Genomic DNA, 18,823 nt, shown 5'->3' on the forward strand with positions numbered 1-18,823 from the left:
CTAAGCAAAGACAAGAATGCTTAGGCAAACCGCTGATGCCTGCCCATTCTCCCCAAACAGTGATCTCATGTGGTGCGGGCTCTCAGTGGCTCAGGGTGTAGTGTGGGAAGAATCAGGGGGAGGGGATGTCAATTCTGCAAGAAGACTTCAGAGATGGAGCTGACTAAGCACAGCGTGATGTTGCAGGAAGTACAAGGAGATGGCGCGGGCTTGCCATTGAGAATCATGTAGGTGTTAACCACCCTGAGAGGCAGTAAGCCTGCTGACTCCTACGGCACAAGCATAGACTCCTATGACACGGGGCAGTTGCCAAGATTGTGTTACTCTGGGTAGCTCCTTTATTTCCAGGTCCTTAAGAGTGGTTACATACAGGCTGCAGAGATGGCTCAGCTGTTACAGGCTCACAAGCAAAATGGTTACACACAAAGCAGAGAAGTCCTGGTCAAGTTCTAGCTGCATCTAGAGAACACACATTGTGGCTTCTTAGTTCTGGTTGAGAGGGCCAGCCTTCCTTCTCCTGTGGCTGCTAGGAGGCTTAACTGGCATACACGAGGGGAGGCTCTTGGGAAGGATCGTGTACTCTGGACATGTAAGATGTTTCATGCCATCTGGAGGGAGGACCCTGGCCAGCCTGATGACTTTGCAGAAGGGAGGCTGGGTCAAGTGGCACTCAGGTAGAGATACGAAGGTTGATCTTCACAGTGTGTGCATGAGCCATTAGACCTCACATCGCTTCCCCCGTCCTCGTGGTACTTTGTGCATTTATCCAAGGACTCCTGGAGAGAGTAGTCTACATAGCCCCAGCGAGGAAACCGAGGCATTTCACTGTGTTAGCTACTAAGGAGCATTCTTCTTCCAATAAGGGGGAGTGTTAGGGGCGTTGTGTCTATGACCTTTGGTACTTGAGTTTTATTTCTATATTTTTGTTTTCATCCATGACCTGAGCATTCAAAATGCACTCTCTTGGATGGTACTGTGGGGAGACACGCATCTTTAAAGTGTGTGAGGTCAGTGGCTAGGGCCTGTGCCTAAGGAAGGGCTCTGTGGTGTGTGGGAGTTGGGCACCATGGGTCTCTGGGTTAGGAGTTTCTGGTAGTCAGTGGTGATAGACAGAGAAGCCTACTGATGGAAGAAGAATGTACTTTTGTCAGTTTCTCTGATCTCAGAGGGTGCAGACCCTCAGGACCTCCTCCGTGCTTAGCCCATAAGGCAGTAATCCAGTGGTCTGCATGAGCTAAAGAACTTACCACGTGGATGCTCTTGAACAAGTCAGGTGGGGGTGTATGTGGGGGCACAGTATGTGCTCTTGCTTTGTAGTTTGTGTGTCTGGAAGGAGTTTCTGAGAAAACTGCAATCTTGGAGAAGAACATGCTGACCTTGCTTTTGAAGCATGGGCTGACTTTGAACCAAAGGTTATTTTCCGAAAAATAAGAGGGAGAAAAAAGGCAGGGGAGGTGAATCTGGACACTAAGGCAAATTCATCCCGCCTTTCCAGGTTCCTGCTAGGGTACTTGCTGTGAGGCATAGCCAGGCTTCAGAGGTCCACAGAAGCCTTCAGAAGACTACCCAAAGACAGTTGCGGCCTGGTTCATCACCATTGTATGGGCAAAAGTAAATCAAGGGTTGCTAGGTCGGGAACAGCCTTCTATAGCCCTAATTCACCTCAGGGAATAAACTCATTGGAAATCATACAGGCCTAGTAGTCCAGTCTGGAAACCTAACTGGGGCCTGGTTGCAGTGTTCACCCTCAAACTGAGTTTTTGCCCTAAATGCTGAGCTGAGATTCCTGGGGATTGTGTTTGGAGAGTGAAGGAGAAAAGGGGGAGGGAGAGACGAAAGATACTCTGTTGTACCTCCCCCATTTCCCAAAGGGCAACCAGGTGGGCTGCAGGGGAAACTGGATATCCTATGCCTTTGCCTGGGTTTCTCCTGTGGACGTCCTGTCAGGCTAGGTATTTCACAGCACGCCAAATGTTTTAGGAAGAATCTGGCCTTAATTTGACTTCGTTGTCCTAACGGCAGCCAACTGTGGGCCAAGCCTGTGATACTTATATTTCTATTTATGTTGGTGCTGAAGTGATTCACACTGACGAGAAACTGTACCTCGACTTTCAATATTTTCCTGTAAGTGCTGGGGATGGAACCCAGGGCCTTGTACTGCTGAACTATCCTCCTGGGTTAGACACAGTCAGTGCATTTCTTGTGTTTTAGTGCAGTCGGTGGGGAAACAGAAGTGAAACAGCAAGGGTCAGAAGGCGGCTTCATTGTTCCTTTTCCACCAGACGATTCATCTGGCTAGGACCTTGGGTCCTGGGCCCATGTGCTCTAGGAGAAGAGGGAAGCGAGGTGGGTACCTACCTGAAAGTCATCTACAGTGGGGATGGTCCGGTTGGTGGTTCTCCGCTTGTGCCACTGCCTCAGGGTGTCCCTGGCCTCTGAGCTGAGCAGCCTCGCAGCCTGTTCTTCTTGGAAATTCTTTATCAGAGATAGTGCTCCATAGGCGCTCGTCAAGTAATAGCCTCCTGGAAGGGCAGAGAGAGTGGGTTCTCAAGAGTGTCACTGGTGATGACGGAGGAGGTGTACTAGTGTTAAAGGCGTATTGTATACAGTTGTCCTCGGGTGTCCTCGAGGGTGCAGAGTCTATGATCCAACCCCTGTACACTAAAATTTATGGATGGTAAATATTCATATAATACGGCACTGTATTTACATGTAATTTACATAATACCTCTGTAAATCTTAAATCATGGCTAGATGCATGATTCCTATACCCCATACAGTAGAAATACTACACAAAGAGCTGAAGAAAAAAGACAATGAAAAATTTGCACTTCATTTTTTTCCCTAAATATTCACCATCCACGGTTGGTTGAATCCATAGGCACGGAGCCTATGCGTGCGGAAGTGGACTGTGACTTTGCCATCGCTTTCACAGAGCGCACATGTCAAAGAGCACATCACTCACATCTCCATCCTACTCCTGCATTCATCTCACAGATTTATGGCCATGCTGGGGCCAGGGAGCATGGAAGAGCTGACAGCATTTCTGTCTCCACGTTTAAAAAAAAAGAATAGAATTTACATGTTAAAGAGAGTGGTGTCCTTCTAGGAGGGTCTTTAAAATTACCTCTTGTGTTTGCGGGGAGTGCTAACAGACATACCCCATTGTAAGATGCCTATGCATTTTTCTAGGTTTGTCTTAAAAATTAGTTGCTTGCAGAAGAGTTTGTAAGTGTGCTTGGGCGCCACTAGGGGGCACCTTAAAGGTGTAGCAAGAATTCTCTGAACGCAGCACATTTTATATTTAAAATATGTCAAGATATCCATTGAAATTCTATTATGTGCTCATGACAGAGTTGGGAGGAGGGAGAGTGTAAGAAAAAGAACCTGAATCCGTGTTCCCCAGAAGTGGAGAATCCCTGCTCCACAGAAGAGGAGACATAGAATGCTGACCACTCATTCAGGCGTAGACTAGCATTCATTGCAGCGAAGCGCGTTATTTTCAGAAGGGTCAGTTTCATGGCCAAAACATTTAATTGCTCACAGAGGACCTTGCAGAACACTCTCTGATCAATGTGCAGGATTAAATGGTTTCAGCTCTCAGGAGCACGGGTAGCGGGCCTGGGGACCTGCATTGGTTTGAACTTGGCAAAGCGGGTTTGTTGTTTACAGTAACTAACGGAGGTTTCTCTTTCTCTATCTTTGCAGTACTTTATGGTACAGGGCCTCATGCACGCTAGGTGAGTGCTCCAACATGCGAACACACTCTCAACCCAGTCCGCCCACATCCCGACCCCACCACCCATGATTTAAGATCTCTATGACAGCCTCTGCTATGAATTATTGATCTTAGTATTTGTCCCATGAGCAAATCACACGACTCAGGGTAAAATGCTAGCTAAATGCCACACAGTGGAGCTCAGGGGAATCTACAAGGACTTCAGGAATCGCTACAGACTTTGTCCTGGTGTCAGCATTTAACTGTGGCTCTGGGGGCTGCAATCCTTATGGGGTGATGAAGGGTTCCTTGAATTTGATACCATGGCCCTGATGTGCTCAGGCCACTAAGGAGAAAACCTCAAATGCTGGAAACACAGAATTGACCATGCTTTGAAACATGTGGCTACAATTAGAAGACGGTTTCACATTTCAGCCCAACTATATCCCGCCATAAGCGAGAGCTCTGAGCTTGCAAGGAAATCCGTGGTGCTGGGACTGCAAATGAGAATACCTGCTTGCACAGCAGAAAAGACATATGACTGCTGTAAACCCGACCCAAGAGAGCTTCAGACAGACCACAGAAAGCGAGGCTCTGTGACACATGACCGCAGCCCTGCAGATCTGGATCGGAGGAGCTGCAGTTCTACACTCTGCCGCTTAGTCCAGAGCCACAGCCAGCCTGCCTGGGCCATGCCCTTCCGAAGACTGTATAGAGGAGCACACTGGCTGTTCCTACATCAGTGTGACCTTGTTTCTTCTTTTTTTTTTTCCTCATGGGGATTCCTGCAGTGAAGACAGTCCTGCCATCTGTCACAACGCAACGCTTATGACATTCTCCTTTAAGAGGACAAGCTTAAAACACGGGGCCTCACACTGAGGCACTGCCAGGAAAAAGGGGCAGGAAATGGTTGTCTCTGTCCTCAGACCACAAGACGTAAGCATCCGTCTGTCCCAAGTACACACTGTCAATAAGAGAAGGGTGATTTTCTAAGGGGAGACTGGCACACTCTTTCCCCCAAAGCCTCAAGGGGTCTTCTTGCTACCAGAAACCACCAAAATAAACCCCAAACTGCAATAATCACATGCTGGCAAAAGGGAAGGCTTGCCGCTGGAGCTTACAAATGTCTACCTTGGTGCCCAGGCAAAACCACACTCATTTTCTCTCCTTCCCAAGCCCAGAAAAGTGAAGAGACATAGTGGGTCTTATGGGCTCATAATGAAGTATCAGGTTCCCTGGCTGAGAATTTCACTGAGAGGCTAGGAACAGGCAAGAGATAAAGGTCGAAGAGCTCATTCATATCTGCCTCTGGTTGGAGACAGGATGGAGGATACTTATCCCAAGTTGGCTCTGACCAGAAGGGGAAGGGGACAAGGGACAGTGGGTCTCTGATAGGAAAATCAAGCCTGGCAGATTCAAGTTAGAGGATTTAGGACATTAAAGGTCATTCTTGGGATGATAATGATTTGATTCCCTTCATCAGAGACGCCTAGGTGATGCATACCCTGGGGAATCCCAAGGGCAGGTGGACCTTTGTGCTCAAGCCCAGACTGAAACTCAACAGGAACAAAGAAAACACAGCTGCACCCTCAGGGTCTGTCTGGGCCATCTTAGGGACTCCTGAGAATGATTAACAGATGGGTACACAGGCCCTGATTTGTCTCCTTGCAGAATAACCAGCTCACAGGGGAGTTCCAGCTCTTGCCACCTTTCAAGATTGTGAGCCACACACTCAAGCATCTAAAAGATTTTCATGATTCAACCTCTAACTGATGCAGAAGGAAAAAGAACTTCCTCTGAGAAGACACACGCAGGACAAGACTGAACCTGAACGCCAAGGTCAACAGAGAGCAAACTAATGCTGTTTGGATGTTTAAAACAATTCTTTTTTTTTTTTAAAGGGTCAGGTTTTTATTAATTTTAGTGATAACAATAGCAGGTTATTTTTTTTAGTAGTGTAAGTATTCTTTAATAAAAAGTTGATAACTTCCCACATAAAAGAAGCTGAATCTTTTTTTAAAAATTGTGTCATTTGAAGGGCAGGGGCTCCAACTCAGTGGCTGGCAGCTTGCCTTGCATGCATGAGGCCCTAGGTTCAATACTAGTACTGAAGAAAACAAACACACACCAAAAGAAAAAGATAGTCTATTGAATGCTCAATTCTACTAAATTAAATTTCTTTTTTTAAAAAAAAATATTTATTTATTTATTATGTGTACAGCATTCCTTCCATGTGTGCCCGCAAGCCAGAAGGGGGCGCCAGGTCTCATTATAGATGGCTGTGAGCCACCATGTGGTTGCTGGGAATTGAACTCAGGACCTCTGGAAGAGCAGTCAGCTCTTAACCACTGAGCCATCTCTCCAGCCCCCTAAATTAAATTTCTATTGTCAGGCTTGGTTGCATTTTCTTTCTTAATTTTTATTTTTCTATAATGAATTACTATTAGTACTGTAATTTAAAAAATTCAGTATAGTACATATTTTGCTTGTTTCAGGGAACAAGATCTCATGTCGTCTCAAACTCACGTTTTAGTCAAGGATAACCTCGAACTTGTGATCCTTCCGCAAGTGCTAGGATTACAGGCAAGCACTAAAATACCCAGTAGTTTTAAGCTAGAAAACAATTAGCCCTATGGTGAACCAGGAAGATGTCAAGGACCCCCCACAACTGGTTTCCCAGCCACAGGGTTGTATTTGGGGTTATAAAGATGCTTTGGAGCTAGATAGAGGTGGTAGTTGTTCAATACTCTGTATTTACTACTCATTGCTGGACTGTTAACTGTGCGTGCAAGTGCGTGTGCGTGTACATGCGTGGGTGCGTGAAGGTGGACACCAGAGGACAATCTTGGGTGCTATTCCTCAGATGCCATACACCTTGTTTTTTAAGACAAGACAGGATCTCTCATTGGCCTGGTGCTCACTGATTTGTCCAGGTTGGCTGAACAGTCAGCCCTAGGACTCCACCTGTTTCCAGTGTTGTCTCTCTAGTGTTGAGACTTCTGATTTATACCTCCATGCTGAGCTTTTTGACGTGCATGCTGAGGTTTGAACTCAGGTCCACAAGCACTTCCCTGACTGAGGTATTTCCCAAGCCCTCAGTGTGCTTTTTGAGACAGTTCTTTGCTCTGTAGCTCAGGCCTGTCTGGGACTCGTAATCTTGCTGCTTCAACCTAAATGCTGATGACAGGTGTGGACCATGAGGCCCGTTTCGAAATGGCTAATTTTACATTCCATGAATGCAAATTCATCTCAATTTTAAAATGCATCAACCCCTGCCAACTGCCCCCCTCTCCCCACAAAGCCTAGCTCCCGGTTAACCCCTCTGACACGATCAGAGCACGTTACCTTCTCCATGCAGCAGGGACGGGTCTAGGAGCTCCATCATGTACTCGATTTCAGTGTCCAATTCCAGCATGTCACACTGAGCTATGACATAGGTCAGGACTGGCAAGAAGTCATCTGCACCATACATCCTCCCTAGGATCAGGAAGAGAGGGCAAAGTGGGATATTTTTGTCAATGCTACTTGCTTTCACATCCTGTTGCTATTATTAGCCACCAAGGAGTCATGCTGGGGAAACGCTCTACTTATAACCGGGCGTGGGGGTTGCTGGAATTCTACCTACGTGGCCCCTTGACTCTCCCCGCTGTTTACTGAGACTGGCCCCTTGCTCGTAATCTCAGAATGAATGCCTATGAGACAGTCAACACAGTTCAGGTTTTCTTCCCACTTTTAAGATTTGCACACTAGAATAAAGTGCCTGTAAGTGTTAGCAAGGCATGATATCAACCCTTAATAAAACATTTCCTCAGGCTAAATCTTTCTGGCTCACTTACTGTGTTCTGTGCCCATTTATCACGAATGTAATGACAGATCAAACTTAAACCAGGAAAAAGAAATCTGCTCTGTGCTCAATGTTTATTTAATTTGTTCATTTAAACACGGGTTGATGATAGCACCTGATTAATAGCAACATGAGTAAAAGACAAACAATTAACAGGTCCTTATTTTTTGCGTTCTTTGCAATGGTGGTTCTTACTTGTGGTCACTTTGCTATCCAAGAGAACACTGATGGTATCTGGACCATTTTCCATGATCACAGTTGGAAGGTGAGAGAGAGTGGAAATGGTATCCAGGATGCTGCCTGGCTTCCCCACAGGAAGCAGGACAGCCCCCACAATGAAGATGATCGTGTCTGAAATGTCACCAGTGTGCAGGCAGAAAGACAGTGCTACTGAACAATGTAATCCCGAGCAGGTATTAGTTTGGAAATTTTTATAAATGATCTCATGAACTATAGAGCTATGTGCTTCAAATTTCAGAGGCTATGTCCACAGGCTGGCAACAGCTAACAAGCTCTGGTTTTGTGTGTGTGTGTGTACATGTACAAGTGTGTGCATGCATGTAGGGGCCAGAGGTTGACATTAGGTATCTTTCTCAATTGATCTCTTTTGTATTTACTGAGGTAGAATCTCTTCCGAACCTGGAGCTCACCTATTTGGCTATTCTAGCTATTCATATTGCCATGGGGGTCTGGTCTTTGCCTCCTGAGTGTGGGACTGTGTGTAGGCTACCACACACATCCACCCAGCATTTATGCGGATGCTGGGGATCTGCACTCTGGTCCTTACGCTTGCCTGACAAATGCTTTGCTCACCAAACCATCTCCCTGGTCCCAAGAGCTCAGAGGTTAACGTCCTCACGGAGTAGTCACGCTTTCCTATCTACTTCAGCAATGGGTAACAGAGTCCGTCGCTTCTCTACTAAGGTGATTTCTGTCAGGAAAAAGTTGGTAATTGCCCGCTATATAACAGGAAGCTCCCTGAAGGCCAGAACAGGGCGGGTTCAGTCATTGCCTATGAATCATGGGTACTTCTGTATCTTAAGGGAAGAGCCGGGGGAAATCTGAGGACTTATTTCCTACTTTGTAATTCTGTGATGAGTTCCGTTGGCGATGCTTCAGCCCATATTACAGAACTGGTTAACAGAGCCTCACTTCTACCAAACACTCCAGCTTTCTCATACACGTGTTGTAGATGATCGCTACAAACCCTCATGAGCCAGGGTGTGGTAAACGTTCTCCGTAATATTCCTGTTGCACTTGGGGTTCAGATCGAGTTGCCTCACCTAATTCTCAGTTCTAAAGGAGAGGGTCGTATGTAAGAACAGATGTGGAAATCACAGGGCAGAAGATTAAGGAGGCCAAAGTCCCCCCGGCAAAGAAACACGTCCCCAGCGGGAGGACAGCATATTCGTAGGCTCTATATCGCATTAACTCTCTGTTTAAGTCAGCACTGTAGGCAGCTCTTGTCCTTATCCACCATCACTGACTGAGAGGATTCTGTTGTATGAGACTCGTTTGAGAAATTCCACCAGCTGCACTTATATTTCTGCAGACTGATAGATGAAATTGAGAGACCAAAGGGAGGGGACATTGGGGCTCAGACAGGCGTCTGGACAGAGTGACAGACTGCCTCACCTGAGTTGTTCTCCATGACAGTATAGATGAGCTTGCAGACCCGAAGCAAAAGCATGACCTTCTTTTCTGGTGAATACATCTTCTGCATGGTCATGAATTTAACTTTGATTTTCTCTAGCTCCACCAAGTCGGGAGTCGGAGCAAAGACCCCCAGTTCCTGTGGGTTCCTCTGCCGTACAAGTTGCAGGTTTTCCTTGAGCTGTTTCCATGAGCCGTCGGCTGTGTGGAAGTCCTTCAGCATGGCCTCCACGTGGCCCTTGAGGGGCTTCAAGATGCATTTGTGCATGGCCTTCTCCAACACCACATCTGCCAAAGAAAATGCAGCTACTGTGACCACTGTCTGAAGAGAGAATTGCAACGGGTACTATTATGGGATGCACGTCTGTGACTCTATACAGCCTTAGAGGAGAGGGTAAATATGTGATCAGAATGTTTAACACCCAACAGACTGCAGACAGAACCACCAGGACTCACAGGCCAGGAAAAGTGTCCTTTTCCTGATCAGATCTTCCGTGCACACAATCAATAAAGTAAGCGGGTTTATTTTAATCCCCCTACGTAAGGGGAAATATTTCAGAAGACCTTCTTCTGATCTAGGTGTCCTACCTCCCCTTCCTGTTGATATGTTATAGGATTTTCTTTCTTTAAAAAAAAAAATGAGTGTGAGCATTCACGTGTGTGAGGGGGAAGAGAGTGGATACATGCATGCTACAGCAAGAACACGGCAGTCAGAGGACAGCTGCAGGGGTCTAGTTGCATCTCAGGCCTTATTTGAGGCAGAGTCTCTTCTTTGCTGTTCACTGCTGTGTACACCAGGCTAGCTGGTCGGCAAGCTAAAGGTTTTCTAATACTGAGGGTGCGATCTTGGATTGGACTCTGAACCGAAAACCTCATTTGATTTGCAACAGAGGACATCAGTGGGGTATCAGTTAGGTGGGATCTGAATACAGCCTGCAGCTTTGGTAGCTGCGTCAACACAGCTTCAGTATTGTTCTTGTTTCTCCCAAGTTTGATGATTACACTATAATTTGCAATAGAAAGCTTTGGTTGGGGCAAAGGGGGCATAGTGGTTCAGAAACAAGGAAGGTACATATGTGTGCATGTGTGTATAGACACTGAGAAAGAAGAAGAAAGTGACTGTGGCAAAGGGCTAGCATTGGGGAATCTGGGCGGAGACAGGGCATTTCTTTGTATTATTGGTGCAATTTTCCTGTAAGTCTGATACTATTTCAAAATAAGAAGTTAAAACATTTAAATTTCTATGGAGTTAGGAAAACCTTTAGGTGTGGGTGGAGTTATTTTTCCTTCTTTGAATGCTCACCCAGTGGAATAGCTTCCATTGTCACTATTAAAGAGGGCAGTAACATAAATCTGGGGTTCTAGGCTGAAGATAATTTGCACAATGATGAATTCTCTGCTTTTTCAGTGCCAACTGCAGGTCTCATCAGGTCACCTGAGCTGTACCATGGTGACAACTGATACATGACACCAAGGTGGTTCCATTTTGCAAGTGCATGGATCCACTTATTTCTAAGACTGGAAAGAGATGGGTTATTTCTCTGGCCTCTGGAATTCTTGATATGGGATCAGATCATACTGAATTCTGATTACTGTCTATTATTAGAGGTCTGGGGGGGGCAGAGGAATAATCTAAGTCAGATGTGCAAATCACAAACATCTTGACTGTACCTCAAAGTCAGAACTGAGTCTAGAGGTTAATGCTGATCCCACAGGGACCAGAGTTCTTCAGCCTAGGTTTCCCTCTGTTCCTGAACTTCCACAGTCTTTGTTTAAAGATAGAGTGCCATACAATTAAAGAGCAAAATAGACGCAAAAAGGGTTAAAAGAGAGAGGAGAAGCAGCAACACTCTCACTTCACATGAGACATTAGACAGGTCACTGGTTTGCACTGGTTGTGTTAATAAGCTTGTGTGACTTCATAGCTTCTTTGACTTTATCCTGCATGGTTTTTACCATAAAAAAAATCAGTAAGAGCAAGTGAGGGCTTGGATGAGCTGAGCCCTATGCAAATACTTCACTTAATTCTAATCCAGTCCTTGCAACAGCTCCCTACTTTTGCATGACATTAATACTATGCATATTTTACAGGTGACGAAGCAGGAGCCGTAAATGTCAAAGAACTTGCTTGAGGAGACGCGACTACTTGGAACAAGTATTTTGTCAGCTTTTCCAGGTAAACCATCTCTCCTCTCTCTCTCTCTCTCTCTCTCTCTCTCTCTCTCTCTCTCTCTCTCTCTCTCTCTCTCTCTCTTTTTGGTGTGCTAGGGATCAAACTCAAGGTCTTGAGCATATGAAGTAAGTGTTCTGAGTTCTACCCTCCCTCAGCCCCCAAGTAAGCAATCTCTTATTTTAAATTTCAAGTCACTTTGTAAGTACTGACCAGTTTTTTGTTGTTGTTGTTGTTGAAGTTTGTTTTGTTTTTTTTTAAATCTCATTCAGAATTCCAAAAGCAGCATTCATGAATATCACTCACCTGCACCTTGGCACCTGTACAGGGCTCCAAAGAAGTGCAAGGGCCATGCCAATCACTAGGTAGGAATTGCACATAAATGTTTGTAGCAGTGCTTTTCATCATTGCTCCAAATTGGAAAGAACCCAAAACCTGATCCAACAGAATGGCTGCATGAGATGTATTCACACCACAGTCTATTACAGAGGGTTTCAGAAAATGGGAGACGTTCGTTCAATGAGGAAGCACACTGCCCCACATGCAGTGTGGGTGAAACTCCAGATGCCACACTGGGTGTGAAAGAGGTGTACTCAGCAAATCTCCCACAGCCTTTCAACTCTAACACACAGTCTAACACACAGCCTGTCTATGGTGTCAGAACTCACATCGGCAGTTGCCCTTGGGAAGAAACTGACGGGTCACGGGGCCACTTTGGTGTCTGTGAGGAGAAAGGAGAAGTTCTTCTAGATTTAGTTGCTGCCTATATGAGTGTCCATATATGAGACTCAATGCTTAAGACTAGTACACTTTATGTACACAAATACATGTGTGTTGTGGAATAATCCTTTTGTACACTGTGAAGATGTGTTGCTCACATTGTTTAATAAATAGTCATCTGGCCAGTAGCTAGGCAGGAAGAGGCTAGGCAGCAGAGCCAGACCGAGAGAACACTGGGAAGAAGGGTGAGTCACCAACCAGATGCAGAGGGATCAGGAAGAAAATGAGGTAACAAATCATGAACCACATAGCAGCATGTAAATTAATAGAAATGGATTAATTTGAATTATAAGAGCTAGTTAGTAACAAGCCTAAGATATTGGCAGAACATTTATAATTAGTAATAAATTTCTGTGTGGTTATTTGGGAGCTGGCTGTCAGGACAGAAACTCCTGCCAAAACACATGTAGACAGAAGACAACTGAAGACCAGCCAGTATGAGAATTTTACCTGGAACTTTCAGAACAATGTGTAACTTCAGAATAAGCCCAGTCACTTCTGTGCCCAAGTGTTACACAAACCATCTCCAAACCAGCAAACTGAGTAGGCTCCCTCTTTCATTCATTCATGTGGCCAGGGACCAGTGTTGGCCTTGGTGTAGTGAAACTGTGGGAATCTGTTAGTACCTCCTTTTCTTTTCTTTTTTCTTCCTTCCTTCCTTTCTTTTGTTTTATTTTATGTGCATTGGTGTTTTGCCTGTGTGTATATCTGTATAAAGGTATAGGGTCTCCTCGAACTGGAGTTATAGACAGTTGTGAGCTGCCATGTGGGTGCTGGGAATTGAATCCAGGTCCTCTGGAAGAGCAGTCAGTGTTCTCAACCACTGAACCATCTCTCCAGCCACCCCTCCCCCCCATCTTCTTAAATGGAGGGGAAGCTTGAACCAACCCTCTGATTTCATTTGATGCTAGCTAGCAGCCCAGGCTGTCCTGGGAGTTACTATGCAGACCAACCTTGCTTCAAACTCACAGCAATCTTCCTCCCTCAGCTTCTATGGTTGGCTGACTCTTGGCTTATTTTAAAAGTCACTCAGAGGTGGAAAGCTTGTACGGTGTCCTCTGACCAGGACATCTGCCTAGACAGTGCCTTCTCAAAACAAACAAAGACAAACAAACAAACAAAAAGGGACACAGAGTTAGGGTCTGAAGGAGGAAACAGTGAATCTTGAAGAACTTGGAGGGAATTCTCAAATAGTTAATAAAAAGGATTCTATTAGAAAAGAAGTCACTCGGCTGTGTAGCAAAGGAACAGGTCTCTGCTGGCTTCACGGTGGGTGCATATGAAGTGTGTTCCCTAGGGTATAACTCTTCACCTTGTTTCCAGGCATCTGAAATTGGTCTAGGAATTTGTCCAAATTGTGTCTAGCTCAAACAAGTTGAAAACAGTGACTCATTACCTGGGCATGCCAGGTGTTTGATGGGTGACCTTTGCTACCAAGGGTCAAACACTGCACGCACAATAGCTGGTGTTTTCTGTGTAGGTGGTCAACTGCTTCATTTCCCTTGTCTGTAAACCCTTCTCCCCTATCTATATGTACATATGTACCCCCAAACCCTTTCTATCCTCAAGAAGGTGGATTTGAGACTTGGCACTTTTCATCTCCTCATATTTGGCAACCCAATGAGCAAACTCTCATGCCAAACAGTGACTTCAGACACACATGGGGTAGGCAGAACAAGCGATGCTTGGTGACCGTGCTAGGCATTTTTTCCAAGCTGGCTTTTTGTTTGTTCTTTTTAAAGACCACACTTAAAAATTAAAACTGGCCTCTTCCGTTTGTTTCCTGGGCTGTACTCTTTCTGACCACCCCTACTAAACCTTCAATAAAGAATTGGGGGGGGGGAGAATTGGAATAAAAAGAAGGACCAGTGGCCCCACTGAGTGACCCCCACTGCTTCATTTCACCAAGAAACCTGAGCTTCTGCTCTTAAGCAAGAGAGAAAAATTATTTGAGGAACATAAGAAATGGGACCTCTCTGAATGAGGGCTAGCTCAGACCAAAACCAAACCAAAACGGCAGCCGTGCTCAGAGTTCTGGAAGATCACCAACTTTCTCCTTTCTGCGATTTCCATTCTATCTGGTTCCTTTAATTCCAACATGAGAAACCCAAATCTTTTCAACTAAGAGCAGCAACACTACTCTAGACACCTTGTGTCTACCAACTCATCAAATCCTCAAACAAACCCCATACAAGGAGGACTTTGCTACAATCACTTCACACAGAAGAAATTCATGGCATGCAGCAAGCGGGAGGAAGAGCCAGGGTTCCAACCCTGAACACCTACTGCAGGCTTCTAGATGGTAGGTCAGCTGCACCCCATCATCAGAAAGCATGCCGAACCGAAGAGGGCAAATGACCCTTCATGGACAAGGAATAGGTGACTGCTCTTCTTGGTGCTCATTAGCTTTCTGTTTTTCCAGTAACAAAAAATACTAGAACAGTCAGGCTTGGTGGTGCATACCTTTAGTCCCTGCACTTGGGACGCAAAGACTGGTGGATCTCTGTGACTTGAGGCTAGTCTGGTCTACACAGAGAGTTCTAGGACAGCCATGGCTATAGAAATCCTGGCCCTTCTACTGTGCAAAAAGTTGACAGCGAGTTTACACTTCTTTTTTCTCATGCGCTAACATACATGTGCACGCATCTTTTTTTTTTTTTTTTTTTTTTTTTGGTTTTTTGAGACAGGGTTTCTCTGTGGTTTTGGAGCCTGTCCTGGAACTAGCTCTTGTAGACCAGGCTGGTCTTGAACTCAGAGAGATCCGCCTGCCTCTGCCTCCCGAGTGCTGGGATTAAAGGCATGCGCCACCACCGCCCGGCCCATGTGCACACATCTTATCAGCAGCCAAGCAGAGACCTCAAACTCAGTGGCTCAGGCTCAGCCCTTCCTGCGACACATCTCACACTCAGGCCTTTCAGCAGAGATGCTTCCCTCGGCAGAGTGGGTAGCTGAGGGAAGCAGAAGGCTGTTTCCAGGGGTCACCAGACTCAGACACGAAGCATAAAGGGCCACTTTTAAAATGTGTGACCTTAAGGGAGGACGGCCTTCCCCTGGCTCAGTTCCCTCAACCGTTTGGGCTGCCTCCAGTTTCACAATGGACCTGCTGAGAGGACTTGGTGAGGTCTCAGGCCATGAGTACCCAGTGTGTATCTGTTATCTACTAAGAATGCTGAATGCTGACGTAACTGCTTCCTTCCTTGGAATAAAACGGTGATGCCTCTGGAAAGAGACCCCACGGTTTTTGAAGCCAGGGTTTTTGTTTTGCTTTTCAGGATTAATTGTGGTCAGATTAAGAGCGGCCTGTTTCCTAGTCACCTTTCCCTGCTCTGGTACTCATACCTGCTAGCTCCTTCCTTTTGGTACAAAGATGGAGGATCCGAGGCTTTCTAACCACACTTCAGTTCCTCTGGAGTTTCACCACCACCTCACTCAATTCCTGTCACAGCTTGGAAGCTGCAGAGAGCTGGCTATCTTGGGAGGTCCTGTATCCACCACAGCAGGAGAAACCAGAGGCAAAGAACCCCAGGCCTATTTCAGATTAGAAAACATGGGATAAGCAGGAGCTAGGAGGCTACCAAGGCCTCTTGCTGAATGTCGTAGGAAGGGTGGGTTCAAACTATCGTTAGTGGAGGTTTTGGTTTGGTGATTGGAGAAGACCAGATTACCCTGCTGGGCCTGCTTTATTCTGTCTCCTTTAGGACCCGACAGGACCTCTTTCTGTACTTCTGTGCCTTTTAAAAGCTCCTCCTGGGTCTGCTCCACTTTCTCTCAGCATGGATTCCAATGATATCTGCCCACCTCTCTCAGTGCCTCCCCTGTAGGAACCTTGCCCCTTGGTGTTCTTTGATGCTGATGCTGCCAAGACATTAGGCAGATTCGATTTTTCTCCTTGACAGGAAGTCCTCTGAAAATCTCACCTCAGGGAGATAACTGGAACTGATCCAGACTCCAGGCACAGATTCCCCAGGTAGCACACATCCCAAGCATTAAACAGAAAATCCTTCCTTTGGGGACCAGCACGAAGATGATGCGTTTCCTTACCTCTACAGATCACAGATACCTAACTAGGGATGACATCAGTGTCAGGTGGGGGTCTGTCTCTGCAGCCCTGCTGGGATGACTTGGAAAATAAGTTTGCTGTGGGCATGTCACTCACACATACTTGGACTCATCAGCAATGATGCTTTATCATCATTGGGTATTACCAGCCCACTTGTACCAGTATCAATATATAGATGACAAGCACTGGCATTGTGATTCACTTACATCCCTTATTTTTAATTATATGTATGCATATGTATCTATGTATGGGTATATGCACATGAGTGCGGATACCCAGGATCCCAGAAGAGGGCATCAGATCCCATGAACTGGAGTTACAGGAGGTTGTGAACAGCCCAAGATGGGCTCTGGAAACTGAACTTGGGTCCTCCGAAGGAGTGATGCATGCTCTTAACCACTCTCTCCAGCCTCTCACTTTCAGTTTGGCTCATTTTGGTGAGTTTCAAGAAGGCCATCATGAAAACATACGGGCTTTATTCCTGTATTGTCTTATACAAAACAATCTCTGGAGCTCATTTCAGTGCCTTCCAGTAAAAGAAGCGGGGGAGGAGGGTGTGCAAGAAAGAAGAGGAAGCGAGGCTGTCCTTTGTTCAGACGGTGAGCTTGTGAATCTGGGCTGGAGGTCAGACTGCAGATCACCAAAGGCTCAGCCTGTGCACTATACCCACGTAGCTGAGACAGCCAACTGGGACTCCTTCAGTTTGGCACTAGCATCTCTCTGGCCACATGACTCAGAATGACTTTTCAAAAAGCAAATAATTTAAGAACTTAAACTGCACTGTGAATTGAATACAAATGCCATCAGACGCTGGAACTCGAATTGGACTTAGACACTCCTTAAAAAACAACATTTCATCTGCAGCTTTTGAGAGGCCACAAGTGTGAGGCCAGCCTGGTCCTACCTAATGAGCTTCAGCCTGGTCTACATAGCAAGTTCCAGGCCAATGGGGATACCCTTTGCCAAAAAAGTCAAAACTAAAAAAGAACCCCTACATAAAACAAAGCAAACACCCATTCAAAACAAAACTCAACAAGTACACTCAAAAATGAAAAGAAAACAAAACCCTAAATGATTTTTAAAAAACAATAAAAACCCACAAACAAACAAACAAAAGAATTTCACCATAACCTGAACCAAAGTAGCAGTGACTGTTTAAACTGGACAAAGTACATGTAACTTTACCTTTTCTAGAGGTGGTTTCTCACTAAGTTGCTCAGGTTGACCTCAGACTCCTGGGCGCAAGTAATCCTCCTGCCTCAACCTCTTGACTAGCTGGGACTATAGGCATTCACTCCTGCACCAGACTCTCAATGTCCTCTTTTTAGAAGTGCTTTGTTCTGCGGAATCCAACCACAATCAGTACCATTTTTCCAGTAAAACAAACAAGAAACAACGAAGACTTAAAAAAACAAAACCAAAAACCTTTAAGTATATAAATTAATGTGCTCTTTGACAAATGTGGGAATGGAGCTTAAGGATGCTTCTTCAAAGACTCAAAATGCTCTTGGGAAAAAGAGTGTTTTGGTTTATAGCAATTACAGGAAAATAATAACACTGTCTCACTTTTCACTACAATTGTTAGGGATGTGGAGTTAGGTGCTTTGCCACTATTGGTCATCTGTGGTGAACAGTTTATATGAAACAGAAACTCTGACAGCTACTAACATTTTCAGAGTCAGAGAAATTTTGCTTTTCTCAAAGAAAGACAGGAGAATCTCCCAAAGCTGATATCAAGTCAAAGGGGAAAAGTGTTCTACTGAGATCAAACATCCAATACTGCAACAAGTTCGGCAGAATTGAGATTTTATTTATTTTTTTAAACAAGAAAATCTGGACTCTCTCTCATTGGTTGTCTGAGAACAAAGCAAGGAAAGATGCCAACAGGGCATGAATATTGGGATAAAAGGATCGTCACACCCATCTGTCCTGGGACTTCACATCATGGGATACCAGCTAAGAGTCAGCTTCACTCTGCCAGTCGAGAACTGACGGCTTTGTGTAAAGCCTCCAAGTGTGTCCTGTTCTTGTCAAATACTGGCTTGTTCTTCCCCTTAAAGAGATGAAGGTGAAGACAGCTGTCCAGGAAGGAAGCCCCCTGGTGGGCTTGGAATGCAGGGAGAGTGGTTTGCACGGAAACTGGCCCATGTGGCACCCTCAAGAACTTCGTTATTCAACAGATTCGCTGAGCTGATGCTAGGCAACTCTCTGTACTTAGGAGCCTCTCAGTGGCAGGACTTCGGGGCGGAAGTGCTCCACAGGAACGGTCTCAACAGAATGAAAACTCTCCATGCAGGACATGACCATCAACAGTGGCCACTTTTTAGGTTGAGAACTAACTCTCTGTCAGCAGCTCACACTTGGTTAGAGAGCCCCAGAAGGAAGAGTGGAAGCAGCATATGAGCAGAGCAAGAATGGGCAAGACTTCTTCTCAACTCCTTTCCTTACGTAACTCTAGAATGATCCCTGGAAGACAATGTCAGCACCATCTGCAGACATGGACAAACTCATGAGGTTGCTTTTACCTGCGAATGATCTGGCGCCCTAATTCTACAGGTATTACCCCGTGAAACACCTCCTTCCACTTCCATGGCTTCA

At 45.6% G+C, this 18,823-nt stretch overlaps 1 protein-coding gene across 5 annotated transcripts in view; it reads right to left on the reverse strand.

The window, feature by feature from the left end:
- Rin2 (Ras and Rab interactor 2) overlaps positions 1 to 18,823 on the reverse strand; it is a 165,551-nt gene that overhangs the window by 2,338 nt on the left and 144,390 nt on the right. For all 5 annotated transcript variants that reach the window (XM_057781495.1, XM_057781494.1, XM_057781496.1 and 2 more), the window contains 3 exons: positions 9,198 to 9,503; positions 7,064 to 7,195; positions 2,359 to 2,522 (listed from right to left, as the gene is read on the reverse strand). In XM_057781495.1, coding sequence (XP_057637478.1) covers positions 2,359 to 2,522; positions 7,064 to 7,195; positions 9,198 to 9,503 — 602 coding nt within the window. The remainder of the gene's footprint in view (positions 1 to 2,358; positions 2,523 to 7,063; positions 7,196 to 9,197; positions 9,504 to 18,823) is intronic.

Source organism: Chionomys nivalis, chromosome 9 (assembly GCF_950005125.1).
Source record: "Chionomys nivalis chromosome 9, mChiNiv1.1, whole genome shotgun sequence".
In the NCBI taxonomy this organism is placed as follows: domain Eukaryota; kingdom Metazoa; phylum Chordata; class Mammalia; order Rodentia; family Cricetidae; genus Chionomys; species Chionomys nivalis.